Here is a 26,437-nt window from a genome sequence, read left to right on the forward strand (position 1 = left end):
CACAGAGGAAGCTCCCTGTGACAAAGCAACAATGCTAATCAGACCACCAGGCACCTTGAAGTGCCCACGACTTCCGTTACCAGCTTCTCAGTCAATTTTCGTGTCCTTCACTGCCACGACATGCCAATAGCGTGAAGGAAACCACTACCAACAGTCCAACAATGGCAGGACTGTTGGTGTCTCAATCCAACCAAAACACAAAGTCTCAAACCCTATCCTCATAAAGATCACTGCCACCAAGAAGATAAGGATCAAACTCAGGTATCCAAGTCCCAATGAAACACCAAGGCGTCCCTTCCAGTCGTGCTTATCTAAGGACAACCATGCGTAAAGAGAAGACCAGGCATGTCCCCTATAAATACAGAGCTCTGGGGACAGAAATAGAGGAGAAAAAAATAAAAAGCAGGGGAGACGGCAAAAGAGAGAAAACAGAGAAGAGAACCCATAACAAAAAAAAAAAACACTAGAGCATAGGGAGGAGAGACTGAAAGGAGCAAGGGAGAGAGGAACATTCTTCGACCAGGGCTAGAACCATCACCTTCGTCTCCGTCTTCGCCTTCGCTAAGTAACACTCTTTTCTTTTGCTCTGCTTTTTCTTTCATCTAAATGTTCAAAATAATGTGAAGGTAATTAATTACCTTCACACTGTGCAGTGCATGCGTGAGTTGATTCACGCGTACCTGCCTGCCAATCGAATCACTAGCTTGGGCCAGTGACTAGGCTAGGTCGACTGAGTCCAGCCCAGCCCATACTAGTTAGGCTAGACCCAACCCCCAAAAAAAAAATAGAGAGTGGGCCGGATCTGGGCTGTAGGCCCAGCCAACCCAAATTATGTTTGCTAAGGATGTTTGGCAAAACACACCCTTATGCCTTGGTCATAATTTTTATACATGTTCTAATTTGATATTTGGCCAAATGAGCTCCTTTTCGATATCATAAAATTTCAAAAATATTTGGGGATTTTCATTGATTTATTTGTGGGCCCCTCGCACGTTGATTTATTTTTTTCTTTGCGTTTTGTATTCTTTTTTATCTATGTGCTCAATCTGTGGACTATTACTGTTAAATGTAAATCTGTCGTGCAAAGCTTTTTTTTTTTTATTTCTATCTAAAAAGGGCAAATGATAATAAAGGATAAACAAGGAAAAAATTGCATATAAAATTTCTTCTTCAAATTTATTTTTTTCGAAATTATTCACTGACATCAGAGTCAAGAATATCGTATTTTTTGGATTTGCGCGATATTTACCAACATCAAAGTTAGAAATATTTGTAGGAATTGTTCACTGACGCCAGAGTCAGGAACATGAAAAGAAGAATAAAAAAGAAAAAAAAGAGAATAAATTATTAGCAATTTAGACAAAACCAGCAATGCAGCCTGCATCAGGTAGGACGCTTAAGGGGTGATAGCATCTTCCCTTTTGCGTAACCAGTCCCGTGCTATAGAATCTCTGTTAACCAGTTAGTGTTTCTAGTGACCATAATACTAGATGACGACTCTTTGAACATTAATTTTTTCCCCAAAGAACAAGATGTCAGATATCTGTTTCTTTTCCTATAAAGATTATTTTTTAATCGGTCACCGCGATGTCCGGGTGTGACATCGGTATTTTCATTTGTATTTGATAATTTTCTTGTAATATTTTCTCTAAACATCATTTCGTCGGAGTTTTTCTATACAAATTCTAATATTGATATATTTTCTACTATAAAAACCCTAATACTAATAATAGATTGATTTTATGATGATTTATCATTATCCATGCATAGTGATTATGCATGTCATGTCTTAACAACTCATGTTGAATGTATACAAAAATATATAATTTATAAAACAATTAAGAATCTTAACTGCGGTGTGCGTAGTTAACACCTTTAGATCCTTATCCGATTGATATACAAATTAAGTCTTAGTATATATAAAATCTCTTAATTTATTTAATTAATGAATATTTATTAGGTGACGTAACAGTAATGCATTCGTGGTTTAACGACATCAATCAACCTCATAGGCCCTGTTTTCATATACATATAAAAATATATATACGTACAAATTGCTGTTCTTTTACTATAATTTTGTAATCCTACACAGCACATTTGTAACTTTGAGCACATACAGTGACCTCGTCTACCATATATATATATATATATATATATATATATATATATATATATATATATATATATATATATATATATATATTCACCAACAGAGCCTTGTTGCCGTACCTCCTCATCAGTGTCGAATATATAATTAGCAATGACCAGTGCTTAATTATAGCTAGTTGATATATGCATGTGTTCATATATATAGACTTGGGATTTTCTTGCCGAATAGCAGATGCTGCATGCATCATTGCTAGCATTGGATTTGTAGCTTAATTTTTAACATTTTCCCTGCATTGTAGATTCTAGTGATAGCTCTCACTACAAGAAGAGTTAACAATTTTACCGACGGAATAGATGCATAAAAAAAAGTTTACCCGCTTTATTCTGTCGGTATATCTCTTGCAAAATACCATCGATAATTCCGTCGGTAATTATTCAAAAACATTTTAAAAAAATCCATTTTATAAAATTATAAAATAATTAAATCAACATAAATCAACACTCTATAATATATACTCAAAATGCTTGGAAAAAAGAATAAGAAAATCAACTCAAACAAATTTGCAACAAATAAATAAAACAAAAAAATAAATTCAACTACAAAAATTCATATGAAAAAAATGAAGTTACAATTGCTAAAAATTCAAAAATCCTATAAATAAATCAACTAAAAATTGATCTCATATGAAAAAAAATCTCACAACAACATTTATAAAATTATTAAGAACAAAAACATTTAAAAATAAAATAAAAAACAAATATAGTGAAAAAAATCATGAAAAAAGAAGAAGAAAAAAATCTTACATTAATGTAGTTGCAAGTGAAGCTAAGGAGATAAAAAAAATTTCGTAAAGCATATTAATTAAAAAAAAACTAAGAGGATAAAAGAAGAAAGAAGAAGAAGACATACCCGAGCATGGAGGAGAAGAGAAGAAGATGAGGATAGAAGAGAAGAGAAAGAAATAGATATTGATGTTTTTTACATATAGTGAAGAAGAAGAAGAAGAAGAAGAAGAAGAAATGAGTCTGTCTCTAGTGAAATAAGGGGATTCAAGCTTTTTATTGGGGCGCATTAGCGATGGAATTACCGACAGAGAATTATATCAATATTTTTTAATTATTCCTGTAATGTTTTGAATAAATGAGTAGGAAATACAATAAAGCCCTTGAAGGTTTAGATGTAGGAATAAATGAATGAAGGGTATTGTAGTAATTCAACAAACTTGATAAATATAAATAGAAAGAAAGAAAAAAATAAAGAGAAGAGAGTTGTGTTTTAAGAGTGAAAAACTAACGGGAGAAGAGAAGAAAAGGAGAAGAAGAAGAAGAGAAAAGAGGGAAATTAAAAGGGAAATAAAAAGGAGTTGAAGGAAATAAGTTTAAAGGTAAGATTATGTATAATATGTGTTAATTAAGCTTTAATTTCGGTTTTTATAAATGTTAGGGTTTTGAAAATTTGTGTTTTGGGTTAATTGATGAATTAAGTTGAATGTTATGAGTTAATTGTTGTGGGTATTTGATTATTTAGATGATTTTGAGAGATTAAATTGAAAGATGATGATTTTGAGTTATGATTTTGTTTGAATGATGAAATTGTGTTAGAAATTTGGAGAGAACAGTAGGTATCTGAGAATTTAGAATTTAGATGATTTTGAATTGTGTTAGAATTTAGATGATTTTGAGAATTAAGTTTATCAATTTCAGGCTTATAGCTTGATAGCAGGTCATTTTGTTGGACCTTCAGAACCTGCTCTTTTGATAGTAATTTGTACCTTTCTTTATGTCTAGTTAGTGCTCCAAAACTATGAAATTATATTAACTCTTGTATTAAGACAATTCAATTATATTATGAAGTTGATTTTGTTTGAATAACATGTGAATTATGGGCAGAATTATTGTACAGATATGAAATTTTAACACTTTCAATTTGGTCCTCTAATTTGACAAAAATTACAATTTGACCCTTAAAAATATGATAAATTCCAGATTAGTCCCTAACTGTAATATTAGCTTGTGCAGATTGGTTTGATGAATAATTGAGGGTTATTTAGTGAATTATTATCAATTTTATTATTTGTTTTATTATGGATTAGATTTCGGGAAAACCGTTAAATGTTGGGTTTTTAGAAAAAATAACTAATTAGTTCAAAAACATATAGGTTTATGGAATATAATCTTAGATAAGTGTATTAAATATGTTATATATTCTTTTGAGTCATTCTTGAATATGTCTCCTTTATATTTAGATAATCCTGATATTCTACCGGCGGGACGTCAGTAAGATTTTCTTCAGTGTCTGCTTTTGACTTCTGTTTGCTTTCGATTCAGGTGAGTGGATAATTTTTCATATGCATAAGAAATATTATAAATATTTGATTTGCTAATATAAATTGGATCATGCTTCTTGATAATATATATGTTGATTATTATCCTTGTTTTGATAAAGCATGATCAATTGTTGAATCTGAATTCTTGATATGAACCAATATATATTTTGAATTGAACTCTGAATTGATAGCTCCTCATTTGATTGATGCCATGAGTTAAGCCTTGAGATATGAATATGTCTGTTTGATTATGATTATGAACCTATGGTATGTCAGTCAGAATACCCATGCTAACAGGGTAGTGTTAGTCTTTGTGCACATCGTATCTGAATCCTAGTTGGTCGGAGGAGTCACCAACCTGTGTGGATTGATCATCCCACAGTACGGAACCTCATGTTCATTGTATTTTGATTTTCTGACGAGTTTTACCATATGATCTTCTTGTTATGGCCAATTTGAGAACACTTCCATAAGAACCTAAAGCCATACTTGTATATATATTTCTCATTGTTGTATTACCTCGTGTGTGTATATTAAACGTTATCTACTCACTGAGTTGTTGAACTCATCATCTCATTATTTATCCTTTTCAGGCTTATAGCTTGATAGTAGGTCATTTTGTTGAACCTTCAGAACCTGTTCTTTTGATAGTAATTTGTACCTTCCTTTATGTCTAGTTAGTGCTTCAAAACTATGAAATTATATTAACTCTTGTATTAAGACAATTCAATTGTATTATGAAGTTGATTTTGTTGTTACTGTTGTGTTGAACTTTGATTGAGTTAGAAGAAGTTTGGATTCGCATAGGTATGGAACCTTGGAGGGGAACCTTGCCTATGTGCAGGTCATGGGTTCGGGGATCGGATCGTGACAATTCCGTCGGTAATTACGTCTGTAATATTTAATTTAAAATTTTAATTTCATAAAAAGTTTTCTGAAACCGCCATCAATTACCGATGATTTTTCACTCTGTCGGTAATATTTAAATGAAAAATTTAAATTAATTGATTTTTTTCAAAAAATCGCCAAATAACACCAACGACTTTTCAATCCGTCGGTGATTTTGTCCGTAAAGAACAACAACAGTGCAATTAAAAAGCAAATAGTTCTGGAGCTGTCTGAAAAATTCTGACGGATTTACTGACGGAATAATTTTGTTGGTACAAATGACACGTTATTATTTTTTTTGCTTTGTTTTAAGTTTTTTCCCCACTGTAATTCCCTCGGTATATACTGATGGAATATTTTTGTCAGTAAAATCCCTTGAAAATTTACCAACGGAAATATTTCCTCGATATTTTCATTTATATTTATCGATTTTCTAATAGTGTCTTGAACGTTTTCTCCTCTCCAGGACAGCAAGAAAGCGGCCCACCAGAATTTTACTAAGAAATGTGAACATAATTTTTTGGATTGGGAATAATTCGTGCAGTTCATAGCCTTTAATTTCCTTCCCCTCTACCACGTTTTTCTGTTTGTTTTTAGTGGGTATGTTCTTTGATGAAGACATCTCTTGATGCTAGCTGCTTCCTTGCTTCTAGGTTTGTCAGCAGTGAGTTAGATCAGTCGGCAAGTGAACAGTGAACTAGCTATAGCACAAACAAAAGGAGCCAAAGTTAGCTTTCATGGAGTAAGACTGATAGATACCCTGGGATGGTAATGGAGGTGAAAACGAAAGCAAGAGCAAGTTTTGGAAAGTTGAAAATAAGTTATGAAAATGAATAATGTAAATTATATTTTGTGATCCTACGTAATATATAGTTTTTTAATATAATATCAGAATTGTTTTAATGAACGAGCAGCAAAAATTTGGATTTCACAAGAAAGTGATGTGCTGATGAAAATTCGAAGTTAAAAAAACTCACTCGAAAATCATATTTTACCTAACAGTACTGTTGAATGCTTGTGCTAAACGTCAATCTAATCCTTTATAAAGGCTACTTATTAACATGATATTGGTGCCAAGATCACCTTGAGTTCCTATACCAAATATCTCCATCATGATTGGTAAAGTAGAAGAAAAAGGAGCTGCAGATGGAAGCAAAGATTATACAGAAGATGGGACTGTGGACATCAAGGGCAATCCTGCGTTAAGATCAAAGTCAGGAAGATGGAAAGCTTGCTCCTTTATATTAGGCAAGTTACTATGTTAATCTCCTTGCTAGCTACTACATGTTTACTACCCATGAAATAGCCCTATCAAGTTTGGCTCGAAATGAATAAGCTTTTGCTTCCATTTTGTAACAGTGCATGTTGTTGTGGTCTAAATGATAGGGTATGAAGTGTTTGAGAGGATGGCATACTACGGGATAGTATCGAATCTAGTGCTGTATTTGACAAGGAAGCTCCATGAAGGCACTGTAACATCTTCAAACAATGTCACCAACTGGGCTGGTACTGTATGGATATTGCCGATTTTGGGTGCTTACATTGCAGATGCTCATCTGGGCCGATTCAGGACTTTTGTCATTGCATCAGGAATTTATCTATTGGTAACAATTAAGTCTAAATTTCTACAAAATCATCTTACTCCTAATGTTTCAATTTTCTTGGGACATCTTCATTACTTGAATTGAACAACCATGTGGTTGCTCATACAGAATCAGAAACCACATGCATTATACTGATATTTCTGCTTGTGGAGAAGAGCAGTCTGACAATTTCTAGACATGATTTTCGTTTTGATGGAGACATGCACCTTTTCTGTCGTATGTGACTTGATGTTTAAAATCTTATCCTTCTTAATTACATTGACTTTTGCACCTTCTTTCAGTTTCATCATGTAGTGCCATCTGGGCTCCTTAATGAGATTTTTAAATGTTTTTAACATCCTTTTATCAACACCATCTAAAATCACCTAAACAATCATTGATTTTGATGCTTTTACAGTCCAAACATACTTTCAATCGCAAAACTTAACCAGGGTTTAGCCCTCGATCCATGTTCTCATTAAGCATGTTCGGATTATGCATCATATACGCCATCGTAGAATCATTGAGTGTATTAAATTCCACAATGTTCTCATGGCTTCAAAGTAACTGATCATTTGATCCTCGAACATGTATAACCAAACAGGGAATGTCCCTGTTAACCCTGGCTGTTTCGGTGCCTGCCCTGAGGCCACCATCCTGCGGTCATGGCATCAAAGACGAGGGATGTGACAAAACGGCCTCAGCCTTACAAAAGGGCATATTCTACGGTGCGCTATACATAATAGCAGTTGGTACTGGTGGAACCAAGCCCAACATCTCTACCATGGGGGCAGACCAATTCGACGATTTTGAACCCAAGGAAAAGCAGCAGAAGCTCTCATTCTTCAACTGGTGGATGTTTAGTATTTTCTTTGGCACTCTTTTCTCAAACACATTCTTGGTTTACATACAAGACAACGTAGATTGGGCCCTTGGTTATGGCATTCCTACCATGGGGCTCGCACTTTCGATCATTGTGTTCTTGGCCGGCAATTCATTCTATAGGCACAAATTGCCCGCAGGGAGTCCGTTCACCAAGATGGCACAAGTACTTGTGGCTTCTGTTAGGAAGTGGAAGGTTAGCCTCCCAAATGATCCAAAAGAGCTTCACGAACTAGGGATAGAAGGGTCTGCTAAATCTGCAAGAAATAGGATTGACCATACCTATTTATTAAGGTCGATCCTCTAATTTTCACAAATTATTAGCTAAACTGTTTAATTTGTACCTAATATTATTTTCCACAGTTGTTATAACTCATTACCAGCTATCTTAATCTCCATATTTGTGCACTGGCAGATTGCTTGACAAAGCTGCTGTAAAGAGTGGACCAACCTCACCTTGGATGCTATGTCCAGTGACTCAAGTTGAAGAAACCAAGCAAATGATAAAAATGCTTCCTGTTTTAATGGTCACATTCATACCTAGTGCCATGCTAGCTCAATTAAGCACGTTTTTCGTCAAACAAGGGACAACCTTAGACAGAAGCATGGGACCCCATTTCGAAATCCCTCCGGCAAGCCTCGGAGCATTTGTGACAATCTTCATGCTGGCAAGCCTCGTGTTGTATGATCGTTGCTTGGTCCCAATAGCTAGACACTACACAAAAAACCCAAGAGGGATTACTTTGCTACAAAGAATGGGGATTGGTATGATCTTGCATATTATTGTCATGATCATAGCTTTCGTAGTTGAAAGGAAAAGACTTAGTGTTGCAAGAGAACATAATGTTGTAGGCAAACTAGAAATAGTGCCTCTCAGCATTTTTGTACTCCTACCTCAGTTTGCTTTAGTAGGGATTTCTGATACGTTCTTGGAAGTAGCCAAGCTAGAGTTTTTCTATGACCAGGCCCCGGAAGGAATGAAAAGCTTGGGGACTTCATATTTCTGTAGCAGTATTGGAGTTGGGAATTACCTCAGCAGTTTTATCCTGTCAACGGTTTCTGGGATCACTAAGAAACATGGCCATAAAGGGTGGATTTTGGACAATCTAAATCTCTCTCGCATAGACTATTATTATGCATTCTTGGCCATCTTGGGCTTTCTCAACTTCCTCCTCTTTTTGCTTGTGGCAAACTACTTTGTTTACAATGTCGACATGGACTCCAAAAGGGATCTGCAGAGAGCAATGGAAACTTCCTCTAGCAAAAGTCCTGTTCAGATTTTATAATGAAGACTCGTAGGCTGGGTATTCGATGTCCTATGGAGCTTATTGTATCATCTCTTGCTATAAGAAATGTCTTTTGATTTAGAAACATAAATTTCATTTCGGTAACAATGGTTTGTCTTTAGCAATGAGCTATAACACTTTAATTCAAACTGTTATTAAACTTGGCCGGGCTAATATGAAACTTGATCTAAGATAGATTTTTTGGATACAATAAAAACATTCAATCAAAACTCATTGATTTTTTAAAAAAAAATATTAATTTTTTTTTAAAAAAATAAAATTCACTCACTGGATTCGTAGACTAAAACTTGCACCAAATCCACTCTCGAATGAATTCATATTAGTTTAAAAGATTAGCAACAAAATAGTATTTTTCTCCAAATTTGTACTAGAACCCTAGAATTGATAATTTGGGTTTCTTTTTTCTTTCCCTCCTTCTAAAACTACTAGAACCATGAAATAAGGATTAAGAAACATCTTACCAACTAAGTTTGAGTTCAATTGAAGGGTTTCTTGACAAACTCTTCTTCTTTTTTTCCTTTTTTTCTCTTTCCCAATTTCTAGTTATTCTCTCTTATTCCTTATTGTCAAAACCAACCCTCTCTCTGTATATTCCCATTTGCTTCTCCTTTGTTGTTTACACAATTTATCTCAAGCTCTCCATTTGGAAGGACATGCATTTTGTATCGGAGGAGAAAACAAATGAGAAGATGTTCTTCTTTCCTAAGTTAGATGTCGGCCTTAAAAAGAAAAGAGGAAGGCATTTTCTGGTTTTTAATTACAAAAATATCATTAAATAGTCTGTGTCATTTTTTTATATTTTATCATAACATCAACACTTTTGCAAAACCTCATAAAATTCTAATTCTCCTAAAATTTTAATACAATATATAAAAATATATCAGGAGACTTTTTATAAAATTTCATCAAAATCCAAGACAAATCTAGACTAAAAATTAAGACAATAATACACTAAAACCGCTCTAATAACCTAAGACCAACTTGGCCTCAAAATCCAAGGCAAATACCAACAAAAATGGACCTTAACAGATCGCTACCAACAAGGCCTGAAAACCAAGGCAAATACCTATGAAATGGGCCACAACAATTTGAAATCACTATGCCTGAAAACAAACGCAAATAACCACTGAAATGGCCGCAACGGGCCAGGACCAGATAGGCTCAAAAACCAAGGCAAATACCTACCAAAACAGGATGTGATGAGCCATAATCCACTTAACCCCAAAGCCAAAGCAAATGACCACCAAAATAGGCCTAAATGAGTTAGGATAAACCAGTCTCAAAACCTTTAGCAAATACCCAACAAAATGGACCCTGACGAGCAAAGACCAACCAGACCTGAAAACCAAGGCAATTATGTATGAAAATGAGCCCAGATGTGTTGGGACCAACTAGGACTGTCACGACCCGAGTCTCGGATCCATGACCGGCACATAGGCAAGGTTCCATACCTATGCGAACCCAAACTTACACACAAACTTATCCTAACTCAATCAGAGTTCAACGCAGCATTAATAACAAAATCAACTTTATAATATAATTGAATTGTCTTAATACAAGAGTTTATATAAGTTCAGAGTTTTGGAGCACTAACTAGACATAAAGGAAGGTACAAATTACTACCAAAAGAGCAGGTTCTGAAAGTCCAACAAAATGACCTGCTATCAAGCTATAAGCCTGAAAAGGATAAATAATGAGATGGTGAGTTCAACAACTCAGTGAGTAGATAACGTTCAATATACATACACGAGGTAATACAGCAATGAGAAATGTATATACAAGTATGGCTTTAGGTTCTTATGGAAGTGTTCTCAAATTGGCCATAACAAGAAGATCATATGGTAAAACTCGTCAGAAAATCAAAATGCAATGAGCATGAGGCTCCGTACTGTGGGATGATCAGTCCACACAGGTTGGTGACTCCCCCGACCAACTAGGGTTCAGATACAATGTGCACAAAGACTAACACTACCCTGTTAGCATGAGTATTCTGACTGACATACCATAGGTTCATAATCATAATCTAACAAACATATTCATATCTCAAAGCTCAACTCATGACATCAATCAAATGAGGAGCTATCAATTCAGAAGTCAATTCAAAATATATGTTGGTTCATATCAAGAATTCAGATTCAATAATTGATCATGCTTTATCAAAACAAGGATAATAATCAACATATATATTATCAAGAAGCATGATCCAATTCATATTAACAAATCAAATATTTATAATATTTCTCATGCATATGTAAAATTATCCACTCACCTGACTCGAAAGCAACAAAACTCAAAGCTGATATCGAAGAAAATCCTACTAACGTCCCGCCGGTAGAATATCAGGATTATCTGAATATAAAATAGACATATTTAAGAATGACTCCAAATAATATATATAACCTATTTAATACACTTATCTAAGGGTGTATTCCATAACCCTAAATGTTTTTGAACTAACTAGTTATCTTTCCTAAAAACCCAACATTTAACAGTTTTCCCGAAATCTAATCCATAATAAAACAATTAATAAAATTGGTAATAATTCACTAAATAACCCTCAATTATTCATCAAACCAATTTGAAAAAGGTAATATTACAGCTAGGGACTAATCTATAATTTATCATATTCTTAAGGGTTAAATTGCAACTTTTGTCAAATTGGAGGACCAAACTAAAATTTATCATAAATCCATGAATATACTGAAATTATGTCCATAATTCATCCTCATTTCTGTCCAGATCATATCATTATACTCCAGGGACCATTCTGGAATTTTACCAAATTTTTAGGGTCAAATTGTAATTTTTATCAAATTGGAGGACTAAATTGAAAGTGTTAAATTCTCTTATCTATACAGTAATTCTGTCCATAATTCATATGTTATTCTGTTCAGAATCTCGGAATAGGCTCCAGGGACCAATTTGAAATTTTCCAAAGTTCGGGGACTAAACTGTAATTTTCCAAAATTGAGGGACCAAACCGAAATTTTCGTCATCTTCAACCTCCAACTCAGAATTCTCACAGGTTACCTACTGTTCTTGCCAAATTTCTAACTCAACATTCACCATTTACACAATTCATAAATCAAAATCATCACAATCTTCCATAATCAACTCATTAATCAATTACCCATAACAATCAACCTTATAACATTCAATTTAATTCATCAATTAAACCCAAAACACAAATTTTCAAAACCCTAACATTTATCAAAACCAAAATTAAAGCTTAATTAACACATATTTATACATTTAACAACCTAAATCTTACCTTTAAACTTATTTCTTCCAATCTCTTCCTTTTCCCTTATTTTCCCCTCTTTTCTCTTCTTCTTCTTCTTTCTCCCTTCTCTCTCACGGTTTGTTCTCTTAATTTCAGATCTCTTCTTTTCTTTTCTTTTTCCTTCTCTCTATTTATATTTATCAACTATTGTTCAATTACCACACTACCCCTCATTTAATTTATTCCTACATCTAAGCCTTCAAGGGCTTTCTAGCCTTTTCCTATCCCTTTAATTCAAAACATTACAAGGACTGAAAACAAAGGCTAGCACCCACCAAAATGGGTCCTAATGGGACAAGACATCCCAGCAAAAAAACTAAGAAAAATAACATGCGAAACCCAACAGCCAAAACCAGCTATAACCAAAACCCAAGGCAAAAACACACTAAAATGGCCACCGATGGACTAGGACGAATCAAGAGTAAAAACCAAGGTAAACATTCACTAAAATGGGTTAGGACCAAATCGGTCTGAAAAACTAGGCAAATACACACTAAAATAAGCTATGATAGGACGGAACCAACCATGCCCGAAAATAAAGCCAAATACCTTTGAATCGGGCCAAAATAGGCCCTGACCAACCAAGCTAAAAAACAAAGGCAAATACCAGCCAAAAGAGCCCTGAAAGGTAAGAACAAACTAGGTCCTAAATTCAAGACAAATAGACACAAAAACGATCCTCGATGTGTCGAGACCAACCGGGCCCAAAAAGAAAAAAGCAACTACCCACCGAAATGGGCATTGACAGGCAAAGGCAAGGTCAATCCAAGCCTGAAATCAAAGGCAACTACTCATTGAATCGGGCCCTAATAGGCTAGGACCATGCAGGCTTGAAAACCAAGGAAAATACCTACTAACACAGACCCTGATGTTATTATACTAACCAAGTCTAAAAACCAAAGCAAATACCCTCTAAAACAGGCCTCGACAACCCGGGATCAACCTAGATAAAAAACCAAGGCAATTACACACTGGAATGGCCCCTGATAGGTCGAGACCAACCAACCCTGAAAATCAAGGTAAGAACCAACAAAAATGGGCCATGATGGACCATCACCAATCGAGCCTGAAAACTAAGACAAATACCCATGAAATGGGCCATCATGGTCCGGAACCAACCAAACATTAAAACCAAGGAAATACTCATCAAAACAAGCACAACAAGTCACTGCCAAGCACGACTGAAAACCAAGGCAAATACCCACATAAATGGGCCCTAACATGTAGGGACCAACTAGGCCCAAAAACCAAGGCAAATACATATAGAGAGGGGCCCCGATGTGCTAGGACCAACTGAGCTGGAAAACCGAGGCAAATACTCATCGAAATGGGATTTGACAAGGCAGGACCAACCTAGCCCGAAAACCAAGTAAAAAACATCTTAAAACTGACCCTCATGGGCCATGACCAACCAAGCCTAAAAAACAAAGAAAATACCTACTAAAACAGGCTCCGATGGCCAAAACTAGTCGAGCTCGAAACTCAAGGCAAATACACACTAAAATGGCCCCCGATGAACCTGGACAAATTAGGTCCAAAAACCAAGGTAACTATATATTGAGACAAGCATAGGCTAACCGAGCCTGAAAAACTAGGCAAATACATATAAAAATGAAGGCAAATACTTTTGAAACAAGCTACAACAGGCCTTAACAAACTGAGCTTCAAAACAAATGCAAATACCTATTGAAACATGCCTTGAAGGGTACGAACAAACCAAGCCCCAAATTCAAGGCAAATAACCACCAAAACAGGCCATGTCGGGCCGTCACCAACTAGAGCCTAAAAACCAATGCAAATAAATACTGAAATGGTCTATGACGTGTTAAGACCAACCAAACCTAAAAAAAGGTAAATAACTACCGAAACGGGGCCCGATATACTGGGACCAACTAGGCCCAAAAACCATGGCAAATACTAACGAGACAAGCATTGAAGGGCAAGGTCAAATCAAGCCTGAAATCAAAAGCAAATAATTATCGAGTCGGACCCTCACGATCTGGGACCAGAGGGCCTGGCTTGTTAGGGCCTAATTTTGTAGGTATTTGCCTTGGTTTTCATTATATATTTTATTCTCCACTATAATCATTGCAACCTACCTAAATATTTTATTCTCCATTATAATCATTGTATACATAAATCGTTGAATAAATCAAATTCATCTTGTTAATCATCGTCAACATGGTTAACTAAGTATCAGAACATCCTTTTATGTTTTGTCAGTAAAACCGATAACACCAATATCATTCTCTTAGCTATCATCAGACACGATACGCTAAGTATCAAAACATCTTACATGTATGTCAATTTATTGATTAATATCGTTATCAATTTCTTAGTTGTCATTAACATGATAGGCTAAATATCATAACATCTTACATGTCTATTAATATATCGATTAATATCGATATCAATTCATTAGCTACCGTTAACACGATAGGCTAAATACTAGAACATTTTGCATGTCTATCAATATATCAATTAATATCGATATCAATTCTTTAGTTACCGTTAGCATAATAAGCTAAGTACCAGAGCATGTTACATGTCTATCAATATATCGATTAATATCGATATCAATTCTTTAGCTACCGTTAACATGATAGGATAAGTATCAAAACAATATCTTACATGTTTGTCAATTTATCGATTAGTATCGATATTAATTCCTTAGCTACCATTAACATGATAGATAAGTGTCAGGACATCTTACATGTTTGTCAATATATCAATTAATATTGATATCAATTATTTAGTTACTGTTAACATGATAAGCTAAGTATTAGAAAATTTTCCAATCAACAAGTATAGGCAATTACACATTTGTACTTAGGGGCGTTTGTTTGTCTGGAAAGTGGTTTCCTGGAAATCACTTTCCAAACTTTTCTATGTTTATTTACCATTAGAAATATTGATCAATGAAAAATACTTTTCAGTCAAAGAAAAATTTGGCTTGATTTCCAGGAAAGTGTTCTCCTTTTATTTTTTGTGGAAAACACTTTCTAGAAGTTGTGAAAAAATTAAAAATATCATATTATTTACTGATTATATCAAATCTAGTCCTCAAACTTTTTATTGATATACATTTTTTTTGAATTTTTTTTATTTCATCCCTTAAAATTTGATTTAATTTAATTTTTATATTAACTTTGGTCCTTATTTTTATGATTGTTATTTGCTTTTCTCTTTTTTTTTTAATTGAAATTTTTTATCTATCAAATTTAGTCCTCATTCTTTTGATTGTTTCTTATTTTATTTGAAATAATTTATGAATTTATTATTATTATTATTTTAACTCATCATCTTTTAATTTTTTTTATTTATTAGATTTAATCTCCATTATTTTAATTATTATTTATTTTATTTGAGATAATTTATGAAATTAGATTTTTTTTTAATTTCATTCTTATTCAACTTTTAAATTTGTAAGATTTGTTCCTCATTATTTTAATCAACTTGAAAAAAAAAACATTAATAAGCTATTTTTCAGCTCATTTTCCATAACATAACCAAATACTGGAAAATGTTTTCTAACTTATTTTCCATGACACTACCAAACATTAAAAAATAATTTATTTTCTAGGAATTCACTTTCCAAGAAAACCACTTTCCAGCAAATAAATGAGAACTTAATTTAATTCAAATCTCTCTTTCAAATTTACTTCATAATTTCTCATTTAAAGTCGAGTCATTCGATAATTCAATCTCAAAACATAATTCTTATGATTTTCATTTCTAAATTCAGTCATCAATGATACAACATTTAAGAAAAATAACAATAATAAAAAAATTATAAAATTTAAATGGAACGAGGTGTTAGGTATCTACTTGATATTCTAGTCCCACGAGCTCCCTTCATGTAAGTCTCAGTTATGAATGCCCTTGCTGACATTTTCAAGAGGTATACTTATTACTATACAATTAAACTCATTTCAAGGAATCTATACCATGCATCAATATTTTCCATCTATATTTTTCAAAATTTTACACACGTCGACTTTCAAATTTTTACAAAATTATTAACTCGATGTGTAATTTTTTTAATTTATCTACTTGGTTTAACTCAATCTTATCCACACTTATCTTCGCACAATAGCATTTAAAATGAAATGCCAAAACAATTCAATTAAATTGTAATTAATTTCACAAGTCCTCCTAAATTCTTTAAACTAAGAATTTGATCAATTTTAATAAGACTTACAATCTTGCTATATTTTCCTCTAATTTATTATTTGAATATGTTATCTCTCAATATCCACATTATTACACCTTCACACTTATAATGCAATAACTTTAGCGTACTTGTATTTTCTTATGACCATAACAAGCTTTACCTATACACATTTATAATTTTTCTTTCATGATGGATCATTTCTCGCATTTATAGATGCTATTGTAGTCCATATTTAAATATTTTTTTGTTATTATTACAGCCTCTATTCTCACATGTTTAAGGCTGCCATGGCATCATGTTCTTACATTGTAGGGTTATCTAACATGTAAATGCATTTGAACTGTGAGGTAGTGGTTATATTTTAAAATATTTTTTATTTTAAAATATATTAAAATAATATATATTTTTATTTTTTAAAAATTATTTTTAATATTAGCATATCAAAATAATATAAAAATTTTAAAAATATATATTTTAGAAAAATAAATTAAATTAAAATTTTTAAAAACATTTCCGCAAAGCAAATACACCCAACTGCCTATGTCCTTACACTTTTAGGCTGTCAAAGTCAAACTGCCCTTACATACTCAAATTCATGGCTGTCACAGCAGCCTCTATTTGTCCAACTTTAAAGCCATCGCAGCAGCCTTTAAACACAAATTCATTGTTGTTAGAGCAGCCTCTATTCATCCAATTTTAAGTTATCGAAACCGCCTCTACACACACAAATTCATGACTGTCACAATAGCATCTATTCATTCAATTTAAGCCATCAAAACAGTGTTTACACACACAAATTCATAAGAAATTCAAACAAAATTTTCACATTCATTCAATACCTCCACTGGCCAGCCCTAGATACAAGTTTTACCCGATATTTTTCTTTCAATAAACTTGAGAATTTTACTCTATTTAGTACTTAAGTTTTTTTATACAAGAGGTCTCGAACCTGTAAAAAAAATCCATGCTTAGGCCTGGACAAGGGAATGGATTCCGTCTAGACAGACATGAAAGTTTAACCTTCAAAAGGCTAAAACTTGTCATAATCTGGTAACTGTATCCTTCCTTAAATAGCTAAAGATTGTCTCAGAATCAAGAAACCCACAAGAAAATCCGAAAGATAGAATGTCTTCTAACTGTTATTCAATTCAAACCATAGTTAACCACTTAAAGCACTGCACCAAGCTGAAACAGCTACAATCCATGTATGCTGTCATGGTCAAAACCAATACAAACCAAGATTGTTACTTAATGAATCAATTTATATCAGCTCTTTCTACTTTTAACCGTATGGATTATGCAGTTTTAGCCTATACCCAGATGGAAATTCCTAATGTTTTTGTGTATAATGCAATGATTAAAGGGTTTGTTCAAAGCTATCAACCAGTTCAGGCTCTTGAATTGTACGTTCAAATGCTAAGAGCTAATGTTTCTCCTACAAGTTATACATTTCCTTCGTTGATAAAAGCTTGTGGCTTGGTATCACAGTTGAGGTTTGCAGAAGCTGTTCATGGTCATGTTTGGAGAAATGGGTTTGATTCACACGTGTTTGTTCAAACTTCTTTGGTTGATTTTTACTCAAGTATGGGTAGAATTGAAGAATCTGTAAGGGTGTTTGATGAAATGCCTGAAAGAGATGTCTTTGCTTGGACTACAATGGTTTCTGGTCTTGTGCGGGTCGGTGACATGAGTTCTGCTGGGAGATTGTTTGATATGATGCCTGATAGGAATTTAGCTACTTGGAATACTTTGATTGATGGGTATGCAAGATTGAGAGAAGTTGATGTGGCGGAGTTGTTGTTTAATCAAATGCCTGCAAGAGATATTATTTCATGGACTACAATGATCAATTGTTATTCTCAGAATAAGAGATTTAGAGAAGCATTGGGGGTTTTTAATGAGATGGCAAAACATGGGATCAGCCCAGATGAAGTGACCATGGCAACTGTGATTTCAGCTTGTGCTCATCTTGGAGCCCTTGACTTAGGGAAGGAAATACATTACTACATTATGCAGCATGGATTTAACCTTGATGTCTACATAGGTTCGGCATTGATTGATATGTATGCTAAGTGTGGGAGTCTAGATAGGTCCCTTTTGATGTTCTTCAAGTTGCGAGAGAAGAATTTGTTCTGTTGGAATTCAGTGATTGAAGGGCTTGCTGTTCATGGATATGCAGAAGAAGCACTGGCAATGTTTGACAAGATAGAGAGGGAGAAAATTAAGCCAAATGGGGTTACATTTGTAAGTGTTTTAAGTGCCTGCAATCATGCAGGACTTATTGAAGAAGGTCGTAAGAGGTTTGCGAGTATGACACGAGATCATTCCATCCCTCCTGGAGTTGAACATTATGGATGCATGGTTGATCTCTTGAGCAAAGCTGGCTTGCTTGAAGAAGCACTGCAATTGATAAGAACAATGAAGTTGGAACCTAATGCTGTTATTTGGGGTGCGTTGCTAAGTGGATGTAAGCTTCACAGGAACTTGGAGATTGCTCAGGTTGCTGCTAATAAATTGATGGTTTTGGAGCCTGGCAACAGTGGATATTACACTCTTTTGGTTAACATGAATGCTGAAGTTAACAGATGGGGCGAGGCTGCAAAGATCAGGTTAACCATGAAGGAGCAGGGGGTAGAAAAAAGATGCCCTGGGTCCAGTTGGATCGAGATGGAAAGTCAAGTTCATCAATTTGCGGCATCTGATAAATCTCATGCAGCTTCTGATGAGATTTACTCTTTGCTGGCTGAATTAGATGGGCAGATGAAGTTAGCGGGCTACGTACCTGAACTATGGTCTGTTTTGTAGCAGCGTGGCATTTAAAGTTCACTGGATGTCACTGCACGTTTGTTTGGGATTAAGTGAAGCAGAGACAGTGGAGCAGAGGCGTAGTTCGATCTCACATGAAAAAGGTAATCCAGATATATATGATAAAAATGAAAATTCTTCCTTGCCATTAATTTTTGCCCCTTGACTATTTCGCATCTGGCCTTAATATGTTCTTGCCTCAAAAGTCACCTTTCTATTTGCTTTCTACTCTATCTTGTATAGTGGTACTCACAAGTTTGATCCATCCTGCATTACCAATTAATTATATAGCACAGTTTGATTATTTATGCACCTGCCCTGAATACATCTTAAATGCAATGTGCAGATTGTTGAAAATTCTGTACAGAAATGTAGAGGTATGTTGCGCTCTGTGTTTGTCATTCTTATTCAGCTGTAGTGACAGGCACTGATATATGTTGGATATGATGGTCAGATGATTCTGGGTCACGGATTGTGCTTATGGTACTAAGGGATGAGGCCACAGAGACAAGGGTGACTGTTATGAAATAACGGGTGGAAAAAGAAGTCCTGGGTGCGTTGTATTGTTAACCTGTTCAGATATGCTTCATTTTTCATTTTTCAAGAAGGATGCAAGTGACAATATTAGCATGCTATCCTGATGTATTCAAACTAATCACTTCATTTTTTCTCTAACTTGTGTAATTAAACAGGAAATGTCCCTGTTAACCCTGGCTGTTTCGGTGCCAACACTGAGGCCTCCATCTTGTGGACATGGTATCAAAGAAGCGGGATGTGACCGAAGGCATCTGCTTTACAGAAGGACATTCTATGGTGCGTTGTACATGATAGCATTAGCAGCTGGTTCTGGTGGAACCAAGCCTAATGCATCCACCATGGGACTGATAAATTTGATGATTTTTAACCTAAAGAAGACCAAAAGCTATCATTCTTTAATTGGTGGATGTTTAACATTTTTTTGGTGCCATTTTCTCAAGCACCTTCTTGGGGTACATACAAGATGATGCGAGTTGAGCCCTTGGCTATGCCCTTCCAACAATGGGTGTGGCAGTTTCCATTATTGTGTTCTTGGTAAGCACTCCATTCTACAGAAACAAATTGCCCCCAGTGAGCCTATTCACCAGGATGGATCAAGTAATTGTAGCTTCTGTGAGGAAGTGGAAGGTACCCGTCCCAGGTGACCCAAAACAGCTGCATGAGCTTAGCCTGGATGAGTACATAGGATCAGGGAAATTCGGAATTGCCTATACCTCTTCACTTGGGTTTGATACTCCACATTTTATATCTCCAATATTCAATTTAATAATGATTTGAGAATTTTTGTTACCATTAGTTCCTTTTCTATACCCAGTTCCAACAATATTGACAATCATCATTCAACATTCACAGCATCAAAATACTTGCATCATTATATATCTACCATAGTCTGCCCTTACAGCCATTTTCCTCGATCTTACTAGCTCTGGTCTGCCTGCAGATTCCTTGACAAAGCAGCTGTGGAGAGCGGTTCAAGGTCACTGTGGATGCTATTCCCTGTGACCCAAGTTGAAGAAACCAAGCAAATGATTAAAGTGCTTCCTGTATGGGCTGCTACTTTCATACCTAGCACCATTTTAGCTCAAGTGCACACCCTGTTCATCAAACAGGGAACTGTCTTGGACAGGAGCATGGGACCCCATTTTGAAATCCCTCCAGCGTGCCTCACAGCTTTTGTAACCATCTCCATGTTGATAAGCCTAGCCATTTATGACCGTTACTTTGTGCTGATGGCTAGGCATTACATGAAAAGACCGAGAGGAATTACATTGCTGCAGAGAATGGGAATTGGGTTTATGTTGCATGTTATTGTAATGATCACAGCCTGCTTAGCAGAAAGGAAGAGGCTTAGTGTGGCAAGAGAACACAACATAATTGGTAAAAATGAGGTAGTTCCTCTCAGTATATTTATTCTACTCCCTCAGTTTGTTTTGATGGGAGTTGCTGATAACTTTGTGGAAGCAGCGAAGATAGGGTTTTTCTATGACCAAGCACGAGAAGGAATGAAGAGCCTAGGGAATTCATACATCGCCACCTTCTTGGGAATTGGGAATTTCCTTATTAGTTTTCTCCTATCAACAGTTTCTAAAATCACCAAGAAGCATGCATAAAGGGTGGATTTTGGACAACCTAGATAACTCTCGTTTAGACTACTATTATGCTTTCCTGGCCATATCGAGCTCCCTCAACTTCCTTCTCTGTTTAGTTGCTGCAAGCTTCTTTGTTTATAACGTGAACGCTGATACTAAGAGGGATTTGCAGGAACAAAAGGAAAATTCACTGGTCAAAGCTCATCAAGACAATGAAAACTTGAAGGTTGGATAAAGATGATGAACTTAAACCTTCTACTTTGTATCTGAAGCGAGGGAAGGCAGAATCTAGTTCTTTGTAATATTTATGTATGTATCTTTGTATGAACGTACGTATGACAAAGGTTTGATGAAGATGATGAAACGTTCTGTTCTGTTACTTATTCCAAGTAAAAATGCATTCTATAGGCAAGTATTAGACCTACATTAAAATAATTTTCAGGTTTCTTTCTTATCTGCTTGGTCTTTTTCATTTTTTATGGTTTCCTTGAAGAACAATCATCCCCCAACAGGGACAGGAAATATTCAACAAGGATAAGTCAAATTGAATGTCGATTAAATGATAATACCACTACTCATTCCGTTGGCATAAATATAGTTTTTCCGAGCGAAGCAAGGACAAAATAGTAGGGAAATTGAGAAGGAATGGAACAATGTAAAGCAAAACCATATAGCATAAATCACATGATCAGCTGAATTAATTTCATGTGTAGCTCATAGCAGAAACTTCTCATAATAAAACGATGTCCTGGGTCCAGTTGGATCGAGAAGGAAATCAAGTTCATCAATTCTTGGCTTCTGATGAGATTTACTCATTGCTGGCTGAAATAGATGGCAGCTGAAGCTAGCGCGGGCACCTCTGTACCTGAATTATGGTCTGTTTTGTAGCAGTGTGGCATTTATTGTTCACTTGCATGGTTAATGTCATAGCAGCGCTCATATATATATATATATATATATAAATGGTTGAAAAGATAGATATAAAAATGTAAAATAAATATATTTATAAATAATTTTAGAATGAACTTCTATAATTTCGAAACATGAAATATACGAAAAGGCATGTCTTTTTTATCTCTATTATTTTTATATTTTTTATCCTGTGATAGTATAAAAAATAGCTGAATAAAGGTTCAATTTCACATAAAAAGGTAATTAAAATATGTGTATGTGATGAAAATAAAAATAAATAATATGAATTATATATTATAATCTCGCTTCAAAATTTAAGGTTTTTGATTAAGATAATTTGCAGTGCAGATGCATCGAGGCCATAAAGAAAACGGTGACATACTAAATTTGGAGCAAAAAGAAGTCCCGGGTGCGTTGCTGGTCTAACTGGGTTGTGATTTCTGAATGATTGTCATCCAACATCGGATGAGATTCCTGAAACTCGTGACCTATGTACCTGAACTCCAGTTTATTCTAATCTGTTGACGCGGGATGCTATTTAAAAAAAAAAAAAAAGTTTGGACGCAGTAAGGTTTTAATTTGATTTTCCTATTTAGGAGTTGGGGTTTTGTTTGGCTTTGGTTTTTTCTAAATAGGTCGGTTTCAAGTTCATATATAAACAAACATTTTCATGTATTATTCTCAAAGCAGAAACAAAAGCTCCGTATGTTTCTGTGGTGGGGTGTTCATTTTGTCCCAACCACAGTTTTTAAGAACTGTTGTGCTCCATGCATGATTATCAAACATAAGCACCCTGTTGCTCATTGTGTTAAGAACTTGTATATATTGTCGTCAGCATATTCATGGAAAAGAAAAGATAAGAGGTAAATCTAAGTTCCGCTAAAGGGTCAGCTTCATATACATATATAGTTGAAACTAACCACATCCATCCTAGGTATCATCGTATCAATCACTTCAGAAACTTTGAGCTTAGAGTCCATGTCCAGCTAAGGTGTGTGTACAGTGCAAATACCAGTGATTGACAATTTCTAAGTACGTGTTTCCTTGGCATGCCAAGCATGGCTATAAGACAGGAAATGGAGAAAAGGTTGAGAATTAGTGTTTATTTAACCTCATTCTTAACTTTCTACCTTTGTCATACAAAGGTTGTGAACCTCACCTAGGACAAAACGTCATTATAGAGTGCTATAGCCTAGAAGAAGACATGAACACTGCTTAGCTCTCACCGAGAGACACAGAGACGTTAAAGCGATTCAGAAATTATAGTAATCTTAGGATTGTTTGGTGGAATTTATGATTTATGTCTTAAAACAATTTTTCTTTTTCTTTTTTCTTCAAAAAATCTGAAAACAAAAAACTACAAATGATACAATGTGACCCTTCTCAGCTTAGGCTATTCCGCAGCTATATAAAAAGCTACACGGTAAGTCCTTGGGGACAGCAGACAGGCCAGCACCACATCTGCTGTGATGGCTGAAGTATTAGAAGAGAAAGGTCCAGCAGGTGGGAAAGATGACTACACGGCAGATGGTACTGTCGATCTCAAGGGAAGGCCTGTTTTAAGATCAAAAACTGGGAGATGGAGAGCTTGTTCCTTCATTGTAGGTCAGTTAAATCTCAATGCATATATGAAATATAGTACTGTTCTATGTATATCAACGTTTCCCGAATTCATTCTTCTTGCTGTAAAGATTTCTTGTAGAATTCTGGGGAGGGTTTGAATTATTTTTGCACTTGTTCCCCCTGGGACATGAACTGTGTGGTGTTTGTAGGTTATGAAGTTTTTGAGAGGATGGCGTTTTATGGTATATCAGCAAACCTGGTGATATATTTGACAAAAAAGCTCCATGAAGGCACTGTAGCATCTTCAAACAGTGTCACCAACTGGACTGGAACAGCATGGATATTGCCCATTCTAGGTGCTTATATCGCAGATGCCCATCTGGGCCGATTCTGGACTTTCATCATTGCATCAGGCATTTATGTTGCGGTAAAATTTAAACTCCGTATAATTCACTTCGGCGTATCCTTCTCAAAACAATATGCCATTGATGGTAGAGAATCAGACAGCAAGAATTCTGAGATTTCTGCTCATAGTGGAAAAATCTCTGAATATTACTAGACATGGTTTTTTGTTAAGTTGTTCACATATGCTTTTCTTTTTTCCTGAAAGATTGCAGGTGCATGCTGTCCTGATGTATTTAAACTAATCACTTCAGTTTTTCTCCAACTTGTGTAATTGAACAGGGAATGTCTCTGTTAACCCTAGCTGTTTCGGTGCCAGCCCTAAGGCCTCCATCTTGTGGACAAGGTATCAAAGAAGTGGAATGCGACAAAAAAGCCTCAGCTTTGCAGAAGGGTGTTTTCTATGGTGCATTGTACATAATAGCAGTCGGTACTGGTGGAACCAAGCCTAATATATCCACCATGGGGGCTGATCAGTTCGATGATTTTGAACCTAAAGAGAGGACCCAAAAGCTATCATTCTTTAATTGGTGGATGTTTAGCATTTTCTTTGGCACCTTGTTCTCAAACACCTTCTTGGTTTACATACAAGATAACGTGGGTTGGACCCTTGGCTATGCCCTTCCAACACTGGGTCTGGCAGTTTCCATTATTGTGTTCTTGATGGGCACTCCACTCTACAGACACAAATTGCCAGCAGAGAGTCCATTCACCAGGATGGCTCAAGTACTTGTAGCTGCTGTTAAAAAGTGGAATGTACCCGTCCCAGATGACCCAAAACAGCTGCATGAGCTTAGCCTGGACGAGTACATAGGATCAGGGAAATTCAGAATTGACTATACCTCTTCTCTTGGGTATGATACTACACATTTTAGATCTCCAATATTCAATTTAATAATGATTTGAGAATTTTTGTTACCGTTTGTTCCTTTTCTATACCCAGTTCCAGCAACATTGACAATCATCATTCAACATTCACAGCATCAAAATACTTGCATCATTATATATCTACCATAGTTTACCTGACAGCCATTTTCCTCGATCTTATTAGCTCTCGTTTGCTGCAGATTCCTTGACAAAGCAGCTGTGGAGAGCAGTTCAAGGTCACCGTGGATGCTATGCCCTGTGACCCAAGTTGAAGAAACCAAGCAAATGATTAAAATGCTTCCAGTCTGGGCTGCTACTTTCATACCTAGCACCATTTTAGCTCAAGTGCACACCCTGTTCATCAAACAGGGAACTGTCTTGGACAGGAGCATGGGACCCCATTTCGAAATCCCTCCAGCGTGCCTCACAGCTTTTGTAACCATCTCTATGTTGATAAGCCTAGCCATTTATGACCGTTACTTTGTGCCGATGGCTAGGCATTACACTAAAAGACCGAGAGGAATTACATTGCTGCAGAGAATGGGAATTGGGTTTATGTTGCATGTTATTGTAATGATCACAGCTTGCTTAGCAGAAAGGAAGAGGCTTACTGTGGCAAGAGAACACAACATTATTGGTAAAAATGAGGTAGTTCCTCTCAGTATATTTATTCTACTCCCTCAGTTTGTTTTGATGGGAGTTGCTGATAACTTTGTGGAAGTAGCAAAGATAGAGTTTTTCTATGACCAATCACCAGAAGGAATGAAGAGCCTAGGGACTTCATACTTCACTAGCAGCTTGGGAATTGGGAATTTCCTTAGTAGTTTTATCCTAACAACAGTTTCTAAAATCACTAAGAAGCATGGCCATAAAGGGTGGATTTTGGACAATCTAAATCTCTCTCATTTAGACTACTATTATGCTGTCCTGGCCATATTGAGCTTCCTCAACTTCCTTCTCTATTTAGTTGCTGCAAACTTCTTTGTTTATAACGTGGACGTAGATTCCAAGAGTGATTTGCAGGGGGGGGGAAAGGAAGCTTCACTAGTCGAAGCTCATCAAGACAACAAAAACTTGAAGGTTGGATAAAGATGAAGAACTTAAACCTTTTCTTCTTATCCTACGTGAGTGAAGGCAGTTCCAGTCCTTTGTAATCTGAAATTTGCAGGTTCATCGTGTGTGTGTGTGTGTGTGTGTGTAACAAAGGTT

General features: G+C 35.4%; 3 protein-coding genes and 1 long non-coding RNA gene across 4 annotated transcripts; 3 read left to right on the forward strand and 1 right to left on the reverse strand.

Moving 5' to 3' along the window:
- The first annotated feature begins 6,406 nt into the window (after positions 1-6,406).
- LOC133692763 (protein NRT1/ PTR FAMILY 5.2-like) lies at positions 6,407-9,183 on the forward strand. The gene is made up of 4 exons (XM_062113894.1): positions 6,407-6,572; positions 6,711-6,928; positions 7,512-8,083; positions 8,205-9,183. Exons 1-4 carry the CDS (start codon positions 6,437-6,439, stop codon positions 9,073-9,075), a joined length of 1,797 nt encoding a protein of 598 aa, XP_061969878.1. The 5' UTR covers positions 6,407-6,436; the 3' UTR covers positions 9,076-9,183.
- A 1,424-nt stretch (positions 9,184-10,607) lies between these two features.
- Positions 10,608-12,460, reverse strand: LOC133690775 (uncharacterized). Its single transcript, XR_009841501.1, has 3 exons — positions 12,368-12,460; positions 11,366-11,445; positions 10,608-10,773 (listed from the first exon to the last, which is right to left on the reverse strand). It is a non-coding gene; the product is annotated as an uncharacterized LOC133690775 (long non-coding RNA).
- Positions 12,461-17,125: 4,665 nt separating this feature from the next.
- LOC133691785 (pentatricopeptide repeat-containing protein At1g06143-like) lies at positions 17,126-21,863 on the forward strand. The gene is given in 6 exon segments (XM_062112374.1): positions 17,126-19,345; positions 19,413-19,462; positions 20,051-20,127; positions 20,129-20,297; positions 20,374-20,620; positions 20,836-21,863. Coding segments are annotated over 6 exon segments (2,880 nt in total). The 5' UTR covers positions 17,126-17,678; the 3' UTR covers positions 21,506-21,863.
- Positions 21,864-23,865: 2,002 nt separating this feature from the next.
- Positions 23,866-26,317, forward strand: LOC133691073 (protein NRT1/ PTR FAMILY 5.2-like). Its single transcript, XM_062111404.1, has 4 exons — positions 23,866-24,001; positions 24,169-24,386; positions 24,644-25,215; positions 25,429-26,317. Exons 1-4 carry the CDS (start codon positions 23,866-23,868, stop codon positions 26,315-26,317), a joined length of 1,815 nt encoding a protein of 604 aa, XP_061967388.1.
- Positions 26,318-26,437: the final 120 nt, after the last annotated feature.

Source organism: Populus nigra, chromosome 4, assembly GCF_951802175.1.
Source record: "Populus nigra chromosome 4, ddPopNigr1.1, whole genome shotgun sequence".
In the NCBI taxonomy this organism is placed as follows: Eukaryota; Viridiplantae; Streptophyta; class Magnoliopsida; order Malpighiales; family Salicaceae; genus Populus; species Populus nigra.

Excerpts from the sequence above, each read along its gene's own strand:
- LOC133692763 (XM_062113894.1), top strand. The coding sequence starts at position 6,437 with ATGATTGGTAAAGTAGAAGAAAAAGGAGCTGCAGATGGAAGCAAAGAT. Across the intron at positions 6,573-6,710 it reads AGCTTGCTCCTTTATATTAG|GGTATGAAGTGTTTGAGAGG; the intron begins GCAAGTTACTAT and ends TCTAAATGATAG. Across the intron at positions 8,084-8,204 it reads GACCATACCTATTTATTAAG|ATTGCTTGACAAAGCTGCTG; the intron begins GTCGATCCTCTA and ends GTGCACTGGCAG.
- LOC133691073 (XM_062111404.1), top strand. The coding sequence starts at position 23,866 with ATGGCTGAAGTATTAGAAGAGAAAGGTCCAGCAGGTGGGAAAGATGAC. Across the intron at positions 24,387-24,643 it reads CATCAGGCATTTATGTTGCG|GGAATGTCTCTGTTAACCCT; the intron begins GTAAAATTTAAA and ends GTAATTGAACAG. Across the intron at positions 25,216-25,428 it reads GACTATACCTCTTCTCTTGG|ATTCCTTGACAAAGCAGCTG; the intron begins GTATGATACTAC and ends CGTTTGCTGCAG.